Source organism: Lissotriton helveticus, chromosome 5_1 (genome assembly GCF_964261635.1).
Source record: "Lissotriton helveticus chromosome 5_1, aLisHel1.1, whole genome shotgun sequence".
NCBI lineage: Eukaryota > Metazoa > Chordata > Amphibia > Caudata > Salamandridae > Lissotriton > Lissotriton helveticus.
In genome coordinates, this window is record NC_136065.1 from 821,134,694 (window position 1) to 821,154,187 (window position 19,494).

Here is a 19,494-nt window from a genome sequence, read left to right on the forward strand (position 1 = left end):
GACAGGATCATGTGACAGGCCCTGTTGGAGGCTTAGAGGTGGTCAGTGCCCAGATTCTCGCTGCTGGAGGGCTCTGGGGAGGCCCAGGGACGCCAGCTGTCCAAGGGGCCTAGTGATGGAGGGTCCATTCAATTGGCAGAGGCTGGCACATGTGATAACTGTCCAGGGTTCCGGTGCTGAGGGTACTGGGGGAGGAGCGCAAGGTGTGTCTGTCCAGGGACGGAAGGATACACGATATGGCACTGGTGGGCACTGCGCGGGGTTTTGGGTCTGAAGGACCACTTTGAAAGGCTCACAGCCGGCCCCTCTTCAGGACCTTATGCTGCAAAAGGCTGGGAAAGGTTTACATGAGGTCACTGTCCATTAACCCGCAGATGAATGGGGTGGGCTGGTTTAAGTGGTCACTGTCCATGAACCCGCTGATGAATGGGTATGGCGGGGGCTCCTGTATGGGTGGTCACTGTCCATGACCCCGCAGATGAATGAGAGTGAGGCGGCTGGCACAGGTGCTCACTGTCCGGGGGACAGCGGGGAACGTAGGGGCCTGGGGGAAACTTTCACGTCACTGTCCAGGGTCCTGGTGGTGCTGAGCCCTGGGGGAGAGGGAGGCGGACAGACGGTCCCTGTCCGGGGCCCCAGTGCTGAAGGTCCCTGCGCGCGGGAGGTACGGGTGGTCATAATCCTGGGCCAATGCGGGCGGCCGCCCCTTACCTTCCTGCACCGCCTGAAAGGGGTTGTTGGCTTCGATGACTTTGATGGAGTATGTGATCTTCTCGCTCTGCAGGATGTCGTCATTCAGGCTCAGATCGGACACGGCCAGCTGGAACACCTCGTCGTCCTTGGCCGCATTTTCTTCAAAGATGGCACCTGTTGAGATGAGGGGAAAGTACCTTTAGTCGGTGCTCCTGGTTGGGGCCTAGAAGGGGTACAGTCCCGAATGTGGGGACTGTGAGACGGTATGAGGTTGTCTAGGTACTTAACTTCGCCTAATGGGAAGCAATAAATCAACCCAAGGGGGTCTCCTTCCATGGATACATCGTTTGATGACCATTTGATACACCTGTGGTGGGCTTGAGAGAGCGCAAACTGAAGAGCGCAAACTGATATAAATATATGAGTACATCACACTTACCTATAGAGAGCATAATTCATGAAGAGAAATGCCATGAGTGCTAATAGTATCTGAAATTATATTCTAAATGTATAGCTAATATAGAGATTTAAGTAGAAGTGGAACTAATACAGAAAGGTGTGACATTATATGATTTTATTAGACGTGATTATTTTGAATCTATGTCGTGTAGCTGTTAACATATAAGATGGTCTGTGGTAAAACGCAGAACGTGGTAGGCCTCAGGGCCAGAGCTGGAGCTAAAAGGGAAGGTGTTTCTTTTCACGACACAGATTGTTTAACGTTTTTGGTCATTGCATTAATGGGCCATGATTTAGAGTAATGTTTTCTAAATAATAGAATAAGAGTTTTAACATGCTTTAATTAAATGAAGGAATTGAATGCTATAATCATAATGTGAAATATTGTAGGCCTGAAATGTTTTAGCATTGATTTACACGTACATGTCTGGGCTGAGAAATGTTGCAAGCCTTTTTAGAAGTCTATGAGAGTTGGGTTCTTGGCGGCAGATATCTGTCTGTAACAGGAAAGGGGGGATCCAATTATAAGTGAATGAATAGAGGTCTGTTCAGAGGACGGCCCAGACATGGAGGAGGGTTCTGGAATGTTTAAGGGGTATCAGCGGGCCGGAGAAGAGACTGAGAAGCAAGGTCAACTCTAACGTCTGAGGCCCAATACAAAGCATCATGGAAAAAGCCTGAAGTTGCACCACGTGAGAGGCGTTTCGCAAGGGGCGTCTCAAATGTTGTTGACTGTTTTGTATTAGGGACAGCACCCCTGGGTGGAGTTAGAGCAGAGACCTGAGGACCCTTTAGAGAGCGGATGGGTAGGCAGTGAGGGGTCATGACTGGAGAACTTTAGGTTTTCACCAAGAGACTTAGAGTGGGTGACTTCCCTTGGGGGTCATTCATTGCTGACACCTTTGTTAGGTTGGGATTTGGTTAAGTAGGGATACCATCTAGAACAGGGTAGGGACGCCTAACCTGTGTTTGTTTTCCTCCAACCTAAATGAAGGAGAGATATGCGTCTATGCTGATAGCTTTGCTATTTTTAGAACTTGTGTTAGTGATTTCTGTTGCTCGTCTGAGGGCTTTTCGAGAGCACATGTATGTAATTGGACCTGTGTATCTCGTGAATCTCATTCTGAGATGCTTGTATTTGCAGCTCATTATATCTTTACAATAAACTTTTGAAACCTAGAAGTTGTCCGTGATCTTTAAGAGTAGAGTCCTTTATTGGGTGAACTAACTTGCAGATAGGTGTACTGTTTCCTTCCAAGACAGGCAATAAAGGTTCAGTCGACCAGATCGAGGTTTGGATCAATAGATATAAGGTATCGATCAAAATCTCGCCCCTTTCAGTTGGTAGCAGAGGATGGTTGCCTTCTTGAGGACGGTGACCTAGGCCAGGTTAGCTTACCCCAAGGCCCCTAGAAATCGATGATCGGAGGAACAGCCCGCAGATGAAGATCCGGATGACGTGAGACAGAAAAAGCAGCAGTATCGGTCGAGAGTGAGTATAAAGGGTTATGCGTGTTAGATTGCGGTGTTTTTGTATTGTATCTATGTTGTAATGTCTGGCGGAGTTGAATGTTTGTAGAGTGACTGTGGAACAGGTTGTGAGCGCGCGCAACCGGTGGAAATCTTAAGTTCAAGGAGAGCTTAAGTGGTTCGGGGGTATCGGACACCCAGAGTAATTGTCAACTAGTGTGAAGGGGGTCATGAGGTACCATTGATCACCCGAGAGACCGAGATAGGGGGAACGTAAGAGTGAGTGCGTGAGTAACGGACGCTGGTCGGAAGTTACTGTGTGTGTAAGTAACCTATCAGAGAGACGATAGACATCTCGTCAGTTGGTTGAAAATTACAGATAGACTGTGGACGTACAGTCGAGAGAAGTGACCGCTTGGTCGGAAGTAGTCATTTTTCAGTGTATGAATGGGACGCATGCATAACCGGGAGACGAGTTGAGAAAGGAGGGGTGCTGCTGCGAAGCGGAGAAAAGAGACGTCAGGTGGTGTCGCGCAGTGATTGGCTGACAGGAGAAAGACCGCGCTGTGATAGGCCAGCTAGCGAACACGTCATACAGGGTCGCGAAGTGATTGGCTGACAGGAGAAAGACCGCGCTGTGATAGGCCAAGCTAGCAAAGCCGCGACAGGATTGGTGGATTGTCATCAGGAAGTAAACAGAGTAGCGAGGCTGAATTTTGTGCGCATAATTATGAAGTGTTTTAAATGGTTGAAAGCGCTGTTTAAGAAAGAGAGGCGAGGATCGTATGAAGGGGAAGAAGCCCCGCCGGAGGGTACGCCAGCTCGTTATATGGCAGTAAATGTTGGGTTGCATACGATCCTTTGGATATCAGAGTGGAGTAAGATTACTGAAGGAAACGAGGAACTGACGTTCCCGAAGTACGGGACGTTCAGATTAGAGGTGTTACATCGATTGAAATCAGTCATGACCTCAAAGAGACCCTTGCCTAGACCAACCCAGTTTGAAGCCCTTGAAGCATGGCTTAGGGCAGCGCATGAAAGGAATATGAACAGACGACAAGAAAGGGTGAAACGCTCGGTAAGGGCAGTACAGGATGCCAGGTGGGATGCGGATGCTAAAAGATGGAGAGTGCATAATTTGGAAATAAATAAACTGTACCCAGTGTTAGAGGCGCCAGTAAATAAAAGCCCCCTAGAAGAAGATGATGAGAGCGAAACAGAGGACAGCCTGATAAACAGATTACTGACAGACAGGCCACCCCCGTATAATAGAGCAGGGGGAGAGGTCGAGAATACTGAAGGAGAAAAGGGGGGCAATGCAGGAGAGCATAGACCGCTTCCCAGTTCAGAGTGGGATCCTGAGCCAAAGAAAGAGTTGCTCCAGCCTAGTCAGGTGCAACAGGTAGTCGGTAGGTTTGTGGTACAAAGAGCGCCGGAAACGGAAAGCGCCACATCCTACCCATTACCAGATGCACTACAGGTACCTGTTACCATAGGTCCTATAATATCGATATATGACCAAGAGAGAGCAAAAGGGGAAGAACGGAAAAGGAAAGACAGAGAAAGAGCAGAGCAGGCAAGGAGGAACGATACCACTAATTCACCAAGTCAGATGCCGATACCCAGAGAGTGGAGCACCCCGATGCACACAGCAGGGGACCCAGGAGGGGATCCTGGGGGCCCTAAATGGCCAATGGATCTGAGGGGATCTGGACGAAAATCCTTTCAAGAGCTAAATGAGTACATGAAGCAGTGGGATGAGGCAGTGAAGGCTCAAAAGTGCATCAATGCTGCAGAAGCAGAAAGGGAAAGTCAGGACAGCAGAGCACGAACTCACTGCGGGGCTGGGGAGAGTAGCCCGGAGTGGGACTGTAGAGGGAGTAGGGGAGTCACCCATTGGGCCCGGAATGGAGGTAGAACAGACCTGGAAAACGGGGGCCCCGGGAGTGAAGGGGTGGCGTGCCCAATACTCAGTGAAGGGGAGAGGAGAGCGCAAGAGTACAGGAACAGCTTTAGGTGTCCACACTGTGTGCCTGCCACCAGAGAACAGAATGGGAGTTGTGAGAGGTCGCACCATAGTCCCTGTGATGACAGAAATGAGCGCAGCCCAGGGAATATGGGGAACCAGGAAGGATCGTATCGGATACTGAGCGATACGAGGCAAAGGGAGTGTAGCGACCAGAGGGAAAATAACAGAGAGATGTGCGGTGTGAGGAGAGAAGAAGACGAGAGTGGGCAGAGAGAGAGTAGGGATAAAAGGCCCGTGTTCCATCACCTTCCAAGATCGGATGGCCGAGCATGGGACCTGGAGAGATGGGAGCAAGGGAGGCCACCCATTAATTCTCCTGAGCCCAAACGCAGAGCTCGAAGTTGGGATGGTAGGGAGACCAGTGAGCCCCCTTCAAAAGACATATTGCGAGCTGAGATAAAAGCCAAGAGACTTGATGTCTCCAGCTTAAGGTCAGATCTGGATGACATGGTAGATGGTACCCTGCCTTTAGAAAGAATGGAAATGTATGAACAGGATGAAATACTGTATATGGCAAAGGACATCACACGAAAGGCGAGAGCAGTCCATGAGAAGTTAGTCGAACTAGCAGGCAAATATATGGTGGATCTGTCAAGAACCAAGGCATTACAGGGTAACCACAGGCTACATTACTCAGATCGAGACCTAGATGAGAGGAGAACGATTGGGCTGAAAACACACATAAGGGAACTGATTACTGGAATAAGGACATGGAGAGCACTAGATAAATGGGAAGAGAGGTGGTCCAAGAAAGGGACCGGCAGGAGAAGCATGATTGGTATGACTCCAGGACAGCAGGGGATAGAAGCTTACCCTTTGCGTGAAGTTGCCAATGGGAGCTATGTACATGTCCCTTGGAGTAGGGGAGATTTAGCTGCTTTTACCACATCTTTCCCCAAGTTACGAGAGAGCCCCGTGGAGTGGTACAAGCAAGTCGAGAGGTTTGTAAAGATCTCAAAAGTCCTATGGATAGATCTGAACACGCTGTTTGACATTGTAGTACCAGGAGATCTGTGGACAGCATGCAAGGTTAGCGCTGAGTGGCCCACAACGGAGCCAGAGAGAGATGCTAGGACTAATGGGCCGTCCGAGATCGTGATGGCAAAATTCGAGAGAGTGATGACTTGGCTGAAAGAAAAAGTGCCAATGCAAGACATAGATTGGGTCAGAATAGACAGAACGAGACAGGAACCCAAAGAGACAGTCCATGAATATTACGAGAGATTGCTGAAGGCGTTTAAACAGTATAGCGGCTTGGATGTAATGGATCCAAAGGACATAGGGCAATTTGTGTCCAAGTTCGTCCTGGGACTGAGACCGGATATTAGTTTAATGATTCAGCAACACTCGATTTGTTGGCAAAGTAGACCCCTAGATGAAATACTGAGATATGCCAGGTACTGCTGTGATGAGGTAGACTCCAAGACTAAGAAACTAAAAGAGAAGCTGATGGTGGTACAATTGCAGACAGCAGGAAAGGGGGGACCGCAACAACAGCAGCAAGGGACAGGTACAGGAGGTAAGAAGCAGTACAGTCAGAACAAGGGTAATGAGGAGAGTACTACCTTTAGACCCAGAGTAGACATAGCTACCTTGAAGAAAACGACTAGGTGCCACCAGTGCAACGAGTTGGGGCATTGGAAACGCGAGTGCCCTTACAATGTAGAGATCGGAGAGCAAGAGATAGAGGAGGAAGAGGTCCAGAGCGCACCTATGAGAGGGGCGACGCCATACCAAGGAAAGGTGCTCAAAGGGGGGGGGGCTCCTCCCCGAGCCCAGTTCCCGCAACCTCCTCGAGTAGGGAGTATGGGTAAGACCTATAGACAAATGCCCCTGTTTGTGGAAGGTGAAGAATGCTATTATGTGGACCCATTAACCGGACAGAGAGTGGAAAGAGAAGACTGCACCCTTGGGGCAGCCTTAGAGGTAGATCAGAGGGGACCCTATGTGGAAGCAGAAGTAGCAGGGTGCCCTACGACATTTCTGGTGGACACAGGAGCCACTAGATCCACGATCAGATCAGCTGCAGTTCCAGACCTGCCCATGTCTGGAGAGACCATACAGGTGGTAGGGGTCGCAAACAGGAGAATAACCAGCCAATTGACAGAACCGGTACAGGTGAAAATAGGGAAGTACAGCGATGAGCACCAATTTGTGGTTTGCGATTCAAGCCCTGTGTGTCTGCTAGGAAGAGACCTGTTGTGCAAATTGAATTGTACTATATATTGTACACCCCAGGGAGTGGAGGTATTGACTAATGATGATGATGCAGATTTCAAAGTTGCAAACTCAAGAATATGTGTGGAGCTGTACCCTACTTTGACAGTAGACGAGCTTCCCTGGGATTTGAGAGAGACAGTGGCATCAGAAGTATGGGATTTCACTGGGGAAGAAATTGGATTGGTCAAAGGGGTGGACCCAGTGAAAATAGTAGTGAAACCGCATGCTGAGTTCCCAAGAACACCCCAATACAAATTGACTCCAGAAACGATTGCAGGCATAAAACCCGTGATCGAGTCCATGATTAAACAGGGAATACTGAAAGAAATTGTGGGTAGTCCATGCAACTCCCCGATTATGGGTCTGCAGAAACCCAATGGGAAATTTCGGATAGTACAGGACCTGCGAAAGATTAATAACATAGTCGTTTCATGTTGTCCAGTGGTGCCGAATCCATCAGTGATACTGTTTCAGATTCCATTCCAAGCTGAGTGGTTCACTGTGATCGATCTTTGTCAGGCTTTCTTTTCGATCCCTTTGGACGAAGATAGCCATTTTCTTTTCGCATTTAAACTGGAAAATCGCGTCCTAACATGGTGTCGTATCCCTCAGGGGTATACAGAGAGTCCATCGATCTTTAACCAGCTTCTGAAGAAAAATCTTGAAAGTCTAGTGCTGCCCCAGAAGTCAGTTCTGGTCCAGTACATAGACGACCTCCTTGTGGCGTCAGACACAGAAGAAGCTTGCAGGGAAGACTCCATTGCTTTGTTAAATCACCTAGCTGCCAATGGGCATAAGGTATCCCCGGGAAAATTGCAGTACTGCCTGACAAAAGTGCAGTACTTGGGACACAGAATTGAGAAAGGCAAACGAAAAGTGTCACCAGATAGGATAGAGGCGATCATGAAAATGAATGCGCCTCAGACCCAGAGAGAGGTCAGGATGTTCCTAGGGATGGTGGGTTATTGCCGACAGTGGATCGTGAACTTTTCACTGAAAGCAAAACCTTTGCAAAAACTGACGCACAAGGAGGTGAGTGATCCGGTACCATGGGACAAAGACTGTTTGATGGCATTCTTACAGCTGAGAGAGGACCTGTGTCGTGCTCCGGCATTGGGAATGCCTGATTACAATAAACAATTCTTTCTTTACTGTTGTGAGAGAGAAGGTTGTGCGTTGTCTGTGTTGGTCCAAATCCATGGGAATGCCCGTAGACCAGTTGCTTATTTCTCAGCTACTTTAGACCCAGTAGCCGCAGCGTTGCCCGGATGTCTCAAATCCGTTGCTGCAACGGGTGTCAGCATTGAGAGATGTGAAAATATCGTCATGGGGCACCCGTTAGAGGTGTGCGTGCCACATTCTGTTGAACTGTTGATGACCAGGACCAAAACACAGCATCTGACCAATAGCAGGCTCACGCGCTATGAGCAAGTTATTCTTGCTGCAGAGAACGTGACCCTCAAGAGATGCTCTGTTTTGAACCCTGCTACCTTAATGCCACTTCCAAATGATATTGATGATGATGATGAATATACAGACCATGACTGTCTCGATGTGACTGAACTATGCACCAAACCCAGACCCGACATCGTAGATGAGCCACTGACCGACCCAGACGAAGTTTTCTTTGTCGATGGCTCATGTGTAAGAGACGAAGTTGGGCAGTTGAGAGCAGCTTATGCTGTTTGTACCATTGAAGGAGTTGTGGAAGCAGGGTGCCTGGAAGGAGTAAACTCCGCTCAGGTAGCCGAGATTATTGCCCTAACACGTGCTTGCTTAGCAGGCAATCAAATTCGAGTCACCATCTACACCGACAGCCAATACGGGTTTGGGGTAGTTCATGATTACGGGCAGTTATGGTCTCAAAGAGGGTTCATGACTTCTTCAGGCTCTCCCATTCGCAATGGAGAGTTTGTGCGCTTGTTGTTAGAAGCATTGCAATGTCCAGCAAGTATCGCAGTTGTAAAGTGCATCGCACATACCAAAAATGAGGACTTTGTTTCGAAAGGCAATAGATATGCTGATGAAGTTGCGCGGTATTGCGCAGAACAAGGTTACTCTTTCACAGAGGTGGATGTGGGTGGAATAAATGTAAGAACTGAATTAGCCATGATACTGGAAACTGTTGATACTTGGGATGAATTGTCAACCATGCAAGAAAATGCTCCTGATTCAGAAAAGGAAACATGGGTAAAGGCAGGATGTGTAATGGGTGAGACTCATTTTTGGGTCTCAGCAGACGGCAGAGCAGTGTTGCCCAATGAGATGGTGAGTCCAATGGCTAGACTCATACATGGTCCCGTACACTTAGGGAGAGATGCTATGCTGAGAGTGTTTAGACAGACTTGGTACAATCCTAAGTTTAGAATAGCAGCAGAAGCAGTGTGCCAGCGTTGTGTGACCTGCCAGCAGCTGAATGTAGGGAAAAGAACACCAGTTGCACTAAGTCACATAGGAAGGTCTGGAGGTCCATTCAACAGAATGCAGATAGATTTCATTGAAATGCCAAGATGCAACCGCCTCCGCTATGTCCTGGTGGTTGTTTGTGTGTTCTCCAGATGGGTTGAGGCATACCCTACACGTAGGTGCGACACCCTCACAGTGGCTAAGTTACTGCTTAGAGAACTTATCCCTCGTTTCGGGGTGCCGGCCTTTTTGGAATCAGATAGGGGAACACATTTTAACAGCGAGCTTGTGAAGATGATTTGTGTTGCACTGAATATAGACCAAAAGCTCCATTGCAGTTACCGACCAGAAGCCTCAGGAATTGTGGAACAAATTAATGGCACGATCAAGTCCAGAATAGCGAAAGTTTGCTCCTCAACGACCCTGAGTTGGCCTGACGCCCTGCCATTAGTACTCATGAGCCTTCGTAGTACCCCAGACAGAAGAACAGGGTTGTCACCACATGAGGTGTTAATGGGGAGAGCAATGAGACTGCCATCTATTCCAGCTACTGCACTGTTAAATATCACAGATGATATGATCCTGGACTATTGTAAGGGGCTGTCTGACGCCATGCGTTCTGTGTCCCTTCAGGTGCAGGCTGCAGAGGTTCCAGCGTGCCAGGGCCCTTGCCATGACCTGTATCCTGGGGACTGGGTCCTGGTGAAGAAACATGTGAGAAGAAGCTGCTTGGATATTCGTTGGCGTGGGCCCTACCAGGTCATCCTGATCACAAGTACAGCTGTAAAGGTGGGAGGCCTGCCCAACTGGATACACGCGTCGCATACGAAAAGGGTTCCAGCACCTCTGGAAACAGCTCCTCTCTCGGATGGACGTCCAGCTGAGGACCAAGAAGCCATAGAGGGGGCTAGCCAAGCTGTAGAGGTGCCAGTGGAAGCAGGGAACGAGTCTGACCAAGCTGAGGACGGTCAGTACAACAGCGAAACAGAAGACGCTACAGAAGGAGAAGACAGCTGGGAGTACGAGTCTGACCCTGACAGGTCTGAAAGAGAGCGAGAACAGACCAGAAGGAGAAGGAGTAGAAGGGCACGTGGAGAAGCAAATTGGCCGCAAAGAAGAAGTTCTAGCCTGAGGTCAACTCCAGAAGCAACCCTTCCTCCGATATCAGAAGACTCAGACCCAGAAGAAGGTGCTCAGGGCGCTGAAGCACCAGACCGAAGAAGGTCAAGAAGAGTGCGTGTGCCTAACAGAAGATACTCCACACCTGAGTGGACATATCTGGCGACAAATGTCTGTGAAACCGGAGACAGGGAGGATCCGAGCGGTGGTGGTGTCCAGTTCTGAGCCCATTATCACCGTGGAAATACAACTGTTGGTACCCGGTGTCGAACAAGAAGGGTCACTAACATTCGTGCTCCCCAGACCTCCCCGCCTCAGCAAGTTAAAACACATGTTTCTTACAGAATTGAAATTCCCCGACTTTGGTACCACGATAACAGCACATGAAGAGCATACTCTTCGCATGGAAATATTGAACTATGCTATTGAAGCTGCAACCACAAATCTAATAGTCGATTGTTAAAGGACTTTGTAAATAAAGCAAGCAGAAGAAAAGAAGATTACCTAGCGCCCAGGAAGCAGAGAATTTTAGGGAACCCCTTGAGTGGATGGAGAAGGGCTAGGGTTGTCTTTTTGAACTGTGAAAGGACTTTTTGCGAAAAAGGCTGTCAGCCTCCAGCTGTGTGGATTCTAAAGACAAAAAGGATTGAAAGAGACTGTAAAGGAACGAGAGGAAAAGAACTTTTTTTGCAAAGAGAAAGGGAAAAGCTAGATTGTCTGACGAAATGGAGGCCGGCACCCCGAACCGCAGAGCTAAATGTATAATAGGTACACTAATAGTAGGAGTGATAATATTAATAGCTTTAGTGGTAACAATTTCTTATGTAAAGGGACATGAGGAAGAGGTAAAGGTAACTGATGCGAATTCTGTAGTAACACTTACACCCACTGTTGCAGGTGAGAAAAGGGAAAACACTCAAGAGAAAGCGTTATTGGCTGCAGAAGCCCGCAGGTTACATGTAGACGAGTCCCAAGGAGACTTTAGGTCAAATGCTTATGCTAAACTTTTGTATGAATACGTGGATGCCATGGAGGTTAAGGATTGCTACGTCTGCATGCAGTTGCCTGCGTCTGTAGATGAAGGAATTCGATATCATCACCTCCCTCTGACATATGGCATTACATGTAGCTTATTGCTTAGTATATTTTATGAGAGAGATAGTTTTGAATACTATTTCTCCAATTATGATTCTGTGTTGCCAGAAGTCCCGAATTATAAGCAGATGAATAAATGGGATTACTGGAAGAGTGAAGACAGATTGGCCAAGTTCTTCATTCCTTGGATTACCTTAGATACTTCACATGCCCGTAGAAATAATCTGACATGCAAGGTGTCAGAAGTCGAGAAAAAGTTCATAGGGCAGGTGGATGATCGTTACAGGAGACAAAAGATTTTGAAAAAATCAGGACAAGGGAAATTAGATTGGACCGAGGAAGAGAAGTCACACAAGAGAAAGGGTAGTAGTGGTCCAATAGCTTTAGATAAAGCGCAGAAAGGAAAGTTATGTCTTCACCGAGCCAAAACGTATTATGAAAATGTATACGTGGGTGAAGTTGACTGTGAACATGCTTTTAATTTAGAGTACTACACTAAGGATTTCCTGAAGGGAATGCAAGTGATCCCAAATGTGTATTTTGTATGTGGAAGAAATGCTTACGTGAGACTACCTGACAACTGGTATGGATCATGTTACTTGGCAATTGTCTTCCCCAAAATATATCATGCACAAGACTTATTGATCATTGAGGGCCAGACATCATCGAGGGGAAGGAGGGATTTAGGCGATGCAGAAATGGTTGGAGATGTCTTTGGAGCTATGTTCCCTCTTTTGGGAATAATCCTTAATGATGTTAAAATTAGACGACTGGCAACAGTTGTCGACAGGTTGTCTGCCAGCACTGCTCAGTCCTTAATGCTGGTAGAAGGAGAGATGCAATCGATAAGGGCTATGGTTCTTCAAAATCGGCTTGCATTAGATGTCTTATTAGCAAAAGAGGGCGGAGTCTGTAAGGCTTTGAAGGTTCAGGAATGTTGCACTTACATTCCAGACCTTTCAAAACCCCTTGAGAAAGTTATTAAGAACATAACTAATATACACAAAGAGATCGAAGACTTGAGTAGAGAAAATGTCTGGGAAAAGGTGGGCCACGGAATGAGTACAGTTGGAGGGTGGTTTTCCACCTTAGGCAAAAGCTTTATTTGGTATATCCTAAAGCCTATCATCATAATATTGATCTGTGGGATAATATTGTGGGGATTGGTGAGGGTATTCAAATGGTACAGAGCAAGAAGGTCAGAAAGGGCCCAAAGAGAACAGTTGCAGAGATTGGCTGCCATACAAGATAATCAGTACAGGAGCCTGAGAGCTCTGGAAGCGCAGAGAATGCCAGCAATAACTGCAGTTTAAATGTTAGTGATGACCCCGAGAGGTCATCAAAGGGGGGAACTGAGAGAGCGCAAACTGATATAAATATATGAGTACATCACACTTACCTATAGAGAGCATAATTCATGAAGAGAAATGCCATGAGTGCTAATAGTATCTGAAATTATATTCTAAATGTATAGCTAATATAGAGATTTAAGTAGAAGTGGAACTAATACAGAAAGGTGTGACATTATATGATTTTATTAGACGTGATTATTTTGAATCTATGTCGTGTAGCTGTTAACATATAAGATGGTCTGTGGTAAAACGCAGAACGTGGTAGGCCTCAGGGCCAGAGCTGGAGCTAAAAGGGAAGGTGTTTCTTTTCACGACACAGATTGTTTAACGTTTTTGGTCATTGCATTAATGGGCCATGATTTAGAGTAATGTTTTCTAAATAATAGAATAAGAGTTTTAACATGCTTTAATTAAATGAAGGAATTGAATGCTATAATCATAATGTGAAATATTGTAGGCCTGAAATGTTTTAGCATTGATTTACACGTACATGTCTGGGCTGAGAAATGTTGCAAGCCTTTTTAGAAGTCTATGAGAGTTGGGTTCTTGGCGGCAGATATCTGTCTGTAACAGGAAAGGGGGGATCCAATTATAAGTGAATGAATAGAGGTCTGTTCAGAGGACGGCCCAGACATGGAGGAGGGTTCTGGAATGTTTAAGGGGTATCAGCGGGCCGGAGAAGAGACTGAGAAGCAAGGTCAACTCTAACGTCTGAGGCCCAATACAAAGCATCATGGAAAAAGCCTGAAGTTGCACCACGTGAGAGGCGTTTCGCAAGGGGCGTCTCAAATGTTGTTGACTGTTTTGTATTAGGGACAGCACCCCTGGGTGGAGTTAGAGCAGAGACCTGAGGACCCTTTAGAGAGCGGATGGGTAGGCAGTGAGGGGTCATGACTGGAGAACTTTAGGTTTTCACCAAGAGACTTAGAGTGGGTGACTTCCCTTGGGGGTCATTCATTGCTGACACCTTTGTTAGGTTGGGATTTGGTTAAGTAGGGATACCATCTAGAACAGGGTAGGGACGCCTAACCTGTGTTTGTTTTCCTCCAACCTAAATGAAGGAGAGATATGCGTCTATGCTGATAGCTTTGCTATTTTTAGAACTTGTGTTAGTGATTTCTGTTGCTCGTCTGAGGGCTTTTCGAGAGCACATGTATGTAATTGGACCTGTGTATCTCGTGAATCTCATTCTGAGATGCTTGTATTTGCAGCTCATTATATCTTTACAATAAACTTTTGAAACCTAGAAGTTGTCCGTGATCTTTAAGAGTAGAGTCCTTTATTGGGTGAACTAACTTGCAGATAGGTGTACTGTTTCCTTCCAAGACAGGCAATAAAGGTTCAGTCGACCAGATCGAGGTTTGGATCAATAGATATAAGGTATCGATCAAAATCTCGCCCCTTTCAGGCTCCAGAGACTGTCCCGTACTGCAATATTAGTACTGATGACTCGATGCTAAAATTGGTCTTTCAAAGCCTCTAGGTGCTGCAATAGTAGATGTTCACAAAGTGTCGACCTCTTGAGTAAGAAGGGGTACTATTACAAGCAGCGCCTTTTACCTGCCAGCTACACGCACATCACCTGCAGAGAACTGAACTGTGTCACCTGCTTTCCAAATCAACATAGGACCTATCCATGTTCTAACGCACGGTGGCAAAGCTAGTAGTAATATGTTCCCCATCAACGACACCCATAACAGCATCACACAGGAATGGAAAATACACGCGACACAGACACGCACTCTGTCATACAAACATACAATCATTTAATCATCCCTTGGGTCATGCAAAAAGTGTGTTTGTGTGACAGCACACGCCGTTACCAGCCACACAATTCACCCGGAAAGACAGCAGCAACCTTGTGGGTTAAAACTAACACAGCAGCCTGCTAGGAAGGCCCTGGGCCGACTGTAGGGAAGAGCAACTGTTGCACGCTAGACCCATGGACCAGCGGTTAGTTTGAACTATGATGGTGGGAAAATGTCCATACATTGCTTATTGATACACATTTCTGGCAGAAAATATGTCCATATCAAAGAGAAATCGGGCCGTAAAGAAGAGATAAAACATGACAAAAAGAATCTTTGTTAATGGTGAGTGAATTTAAGCTCTTGAGCGCAGAGGCCCTGCTTGGGTGAACTGTTTGCTCTATCAGGGGTTTTGCGCACACAAGAGGCGGGGGAGGGGGTTCTTGGTAAGTGAGGACAGACAACTCGCTGCTAGGAAGCAGTGAGTTACCAGAAGTAGCGTACCACAGCTTTCCCTACCCGCGCGCCAATGAGCGACGCCTATCTCCCGGCACAACGTCTCAAATAGAGCTGTGTCCAGAACCCTCTCCTGGAGGTCAGACCGGTGGCCGCCCCTTTATCTGGCCGCTTGAGGAGTACAGCGCACGTGCCCTGTGCACCTGTGGCTCCTTGCTGGCCTGTAGGTTGCCAAGTGCATGGGGGCAGCAAGGAAGACTGACCAGCCGCCGTCCTCGCCCCTCCTCGCTCACAAGCACCGCAAGGAAGGACGCCAGGGTGGCCCTTCCCTAGTATCTACCGGCGCTTCCCACGCCTGCCCCCTAGAAGCCTTGATTTCACAGCACACGTGCGCTCCAGTCAGTCACCCGGAAGCGCCCTCACCAACATTCGCCTGAAATGCAAATCCGCCCACCACCCAGACCCCTTTGCCTCTGATGCACCCCCACCACTAGCCCAAGTAATCTTGATGTCGTCTCAGAGAGTCTGTGAGGCGTCTCTGGGTCTAGCGTGTCCTCACTCCCGGGACATGCGCCTCGGGGCATAGAAAACACACGCAGGCGTCTCAGCCGGCCGTGGCGACAGCACGCCTGCCTCGGGCCTCCCCTCCGGGGCGATCTGTCCTCACTGCTCACCAGCTACGAGGAAGCTCGCTGCTCATCCGTGGCACGCAGATATCCTGCCCCTGCACGCAGATGCAGGGAGCTCTCTGCTTCCAGCTGTAGCCAGCTCTCGGTTCAATGCCACCCAGCTGCAGGGAAACCTATCATCTCAGCTCCCAGATGCAGGGGTCTCTTCTCCCTGCAGCCAGCTCTCGGTTAATGCCACCCAGCTGCAGGGAACCCTATCCCCTCAGCTCTCAGATGCAGGGAGTTCCCTGCTCCCTGTAGCCAGCTCTCGGTTCAATGCCACCCAGGGAACCCTATCCTCTCAGCTCCCAGATGCAGGGAGCTCTCTGCTTCCAGCTGCAGCCAGCTCTCGGTTCAATGCCACCCAGCTGCAGGGAACCCTATCCTCTCAGATGCAGGGAGTTCTCTGCTCCCTGTAGCCAGCTCTCGGTTCAATGCCACCCAGCTGCAGGGAACCCTATCCTCTCAGCTCCCAGATGCAGGGAGTTCTCTGCTTCCAGCTGCAGCCAGCTCTCGGTTCAATGCCACCCAGCTGCAGGGAACCCTATCCTCTCAGCTCCCAGATGCAGGGAGTTCTCTGCTTCCAGCTGCAGCCAGCTCTCGGTTCAATGCCACCCAGCTGCAGGGAAACCTATCCTCTCAGATGCAGGGAGCTCTCTGCTTCCAGCTGCAGCCAGCTCTCGGTTCAATGCCACCCAGCTGCAGGGAACCCTATCCTCTCAGATGCAGGGAGCTCTCTGCTTCCAGCTGCAGCCAGCTCTCGGTTCAATGCCACCCAGCTGCAGGGAACCCTATCCTCTCAGATGCAGGGAGCTCTCTGCTTCCAGCTGCAGCCAGCTCTCGGTTCAATGCCACCCAGCTGCAGGGAACCCTATCCCCTCAGCTCTCAGATGCAGGGAGTTCCCTGCTCCCTGTAGCCAGCTCTCGGTTCAATGCCACCCAGGGAACCCTATCCTCTCAGCTCCCAGATGCAGGGAGCTCTCTGCTTCCAGCTGCAGCCAGCTCTCGGTTCAATGCCACCCAGCTGCAGGGAACCCTATCCTCTCAGATGCAGGGAGTTCTCTGCTCCCTGTAGCCAGCTCTCGGTTCAATGCCACCCAGCTGCAGGGAACCCTATCCTCTCAGCTCCCAGATGCAGGGAGTTCTCTGCTTCCAGCTGCAGCCAGCTCTCGGTTCAATGCCACCCAGCTGCAGGGAAACCTATCCTCTCAGATGCAGGGAGCTCTCTGCTTCCAGCTGCAGCCAGCTCTCGGTTCAATGCCACCCAGCTGCAGGGAACCCTATCCTCTCAGATGCAGGGAGCTCTCTGCTTCCAGCTGCAGCCAGCTCTCGGTTCAATGCCACCCAGCTGCAGGGAACCCTATCCTCTCAGATGCAGGGAACTCTCTGCTTCCAGCTGCAGCCAGCTCTCGGTTCAATGCCACCCAGCTGCAGGGAACCCTATCCTCTCAGATGCAGGGAGCTCTCTGCTTCCAGCTGCAGCCAGCTCTCGGTTCAATGCCACCCAGCTGCAGGGAAACCTATCCCCTCAGCTCCCAGATGCAGGGAGGTCTCTTCTCCCTGTAGCCAGCTCTCGGTTCAATGCCACCCAGCTGCAGGGAACCCTATCCTCTCAGCTCCCAGATGCAGGGAGGTCTTGCCTTTCCAGATTGACCCCAGCTGCATGGAGATCTCTTTTCACAGCTGCATGGAGATTCTGTTGGCTGTGCCCTGTTGAAGAAATCCCGCTTTTCACTGCTCCCCAGCTGCATGGAGAGATCTCTTCTCACTGCTCTCAGCAGGTGGCAAGTCTTTGCACACTGGTCCCGGCTGCAGGAATCTCTGTGTTTATCGATTCTCGGCTGCAGGAGATGCTAGCAGCAGTCTGAACCCTGCACCTAGATACCCTGCATCACCCGCAGAGGAAGCACGACTGGCTCTCTGGTGCATGGCATTCTGCACACGCCGATGCGTGCACCCTGCAGCCTTAGATCCCGAAGACAGACACTTCCCCTGCTCCCAGGATCGCCCTCGTCCTTATCCCCTGCACCAGATGGAGGCAGGCGCCTGCACCCTCCACACTATCCCAGGCAGTGGCGTATCGTAAAATGATGTGCACCCCTACAGAGTGCGGAGAGGGGCCTCTGTCGCGCATATCGCACAGATATGCATTGGCCTTGGGTGGAATGCCCCCGCCCCAGAAGGAGGCGGACCCCGGAAGGGTTGGGGGGCACTAAGGCCTGGTTAAGGCCCCTGCGGCGGGCTGCTCTGCTACCCGCGCCTCAGATGCAGGTAGGTCTCTATGCTCGTCTCATTAAATGCACTGCATGGAGATCTGTTCCCCCTCCCCCTCCGGCGGTGCATCGGGCCCCTCTCCCACGAGCACACCTGCAGGCACCTCAAGTCTGCTATTGCCTCCTCCCATGCAACTTGTTCGCGCCCAGCCCTACAGACTCCTATGCTGTAAAAGTTGATTTATCCGCATACAACCATATCAAATATTCTGCACCATGAACGGGGCAAGACCCGGGTTCGCAGGCACACGATCTACTGTGATCTGCGGCAACAGATCCCACACCACCGTTTGGGATACCACGAGGTAACTTCATGTGCCGGGAGAGTGGGGGTGGGGTCGCCCCTAGTCCTCTCGCACGCTAACTTTGCCCGGCCCACTCTCTCAGCCCAGCTTTACTCCCCCTGCACCGGTTTGTCTCCCCCCACAGAGCCCGCGTGCGAGGGGTGCAGCTGCCCCCGCCCGCCCGCCCGCCCTACCCTGGCGCCCCCTCCCCTCCCGCGCCGACGGCCGTGGCCGGGTTCAAGGTCCGCGCGGGGCCGCGCTCCTTACCTATGTGGATGATGGAGTCCGCCCGCACCGACGCGCACCGAAACATCCAGGGGAGAAGGCAGAGCATCAACACTTCCATTTCCAGCCCTGCAGACTGCACATCAGCTCGGATTTGTCGGCGGTGTCGGGTTGGGAATAAAAAAATATAGACACGAAAAACGGGGTTTATTCCCCCCAAAAAGAGAGATCAACAATCCGAGGAAAACAGCCAGGCAAAAAAAAAAGACAGAAAGCAATCCGCTTTGGCGTGCGTGGAGATATAAATATATATCGCGGTTCCATCAGACAGCGACGGCTTAGACTTCCAGCGCCCTCCAACACTATGTGTGTCTGAGACCCAACAAACAGCAAACTGCGGAGGCCCCCCTCCTCCCCGGACCACGTGATTGCAGAGCCTCTCCACTCAATATAGTCCTGCTGGAAGCAGGGGGAGATGGAGAGATGCGCGCAGAGGGGGAGACGGCGAGCCCGGGCGGAGAGGAGCCGAGCCGAGCACAGACCCGGGGCTGCAGGAGAGGGCCCGGCGGGGGCTGGGGCGCCTCTCCCTCCCGGCCTCAGCCGGGACCTCAGGGAGGGGTCCGGGAGCCGGGGAGGGCGCAGTGCGGGCTGAGGTCCCCTCCAGCCAGTGCCAGGGCTGTGGGAGAGGGAGCTGGTGGTGCTAGCTGAGAACACTTCACCCATCCAAGCAGAGCCGGATGCAGGAGAGGGCTCGGGTGCAGGCTGAGGGTACCAGTCTCTCCTCCACCTAGAGCCGTGTCTGCAGGAGAGGGCTCGGGGTGCAGGATGAGGGTACCGGTCTCTCCTCCAACTAGAGCCGGGGCTGCAGGAGGGCTCGGTCTGGGGTGACGCTCCGCTCCCCTCGACCTGGAGCTCCCCGAGGGGGCCTCGAGGCGCGGCCTGAGGGCAGCGCACCAGCCAGCCAGTGCCGGGGCTGCGGGACAGTGTCGGGGTGCAG

The 19,494-nt window shown here is 50.2% G+C and overlaps 1 protein-coding gene across 1 annotated transcript in view; it reads right to left on the reverse strand.

Annotated features, from left to right (window-relative positions):
* The window catches only part of GRID1 (glutamate ionotropic receptor delta type subunit 1), a 2,290,275-nt gene extending 2,271,434 nt beyond the window's left edge, over positions 1-18,841 (reverse strand). The window contains exons 1-2 of the mRNA XM_078641098.1: positions 18,540-18,841; positions 712-867 (exon numbers count right to left, since the gene is read on the reverse strand). Coding sequence (XP_078497224.1) covers positions 712-867; positions 18,540-18,618 — 235 coding nt within the window. The 5' untranslated portion in view covers positions 18,619-18,841. The remainder of the gene's footprint in view (positions 1-711; positions 868-18,539) is intronic.
* Positions 18,842-19,494: the final 653 nt, after the last annotated feature.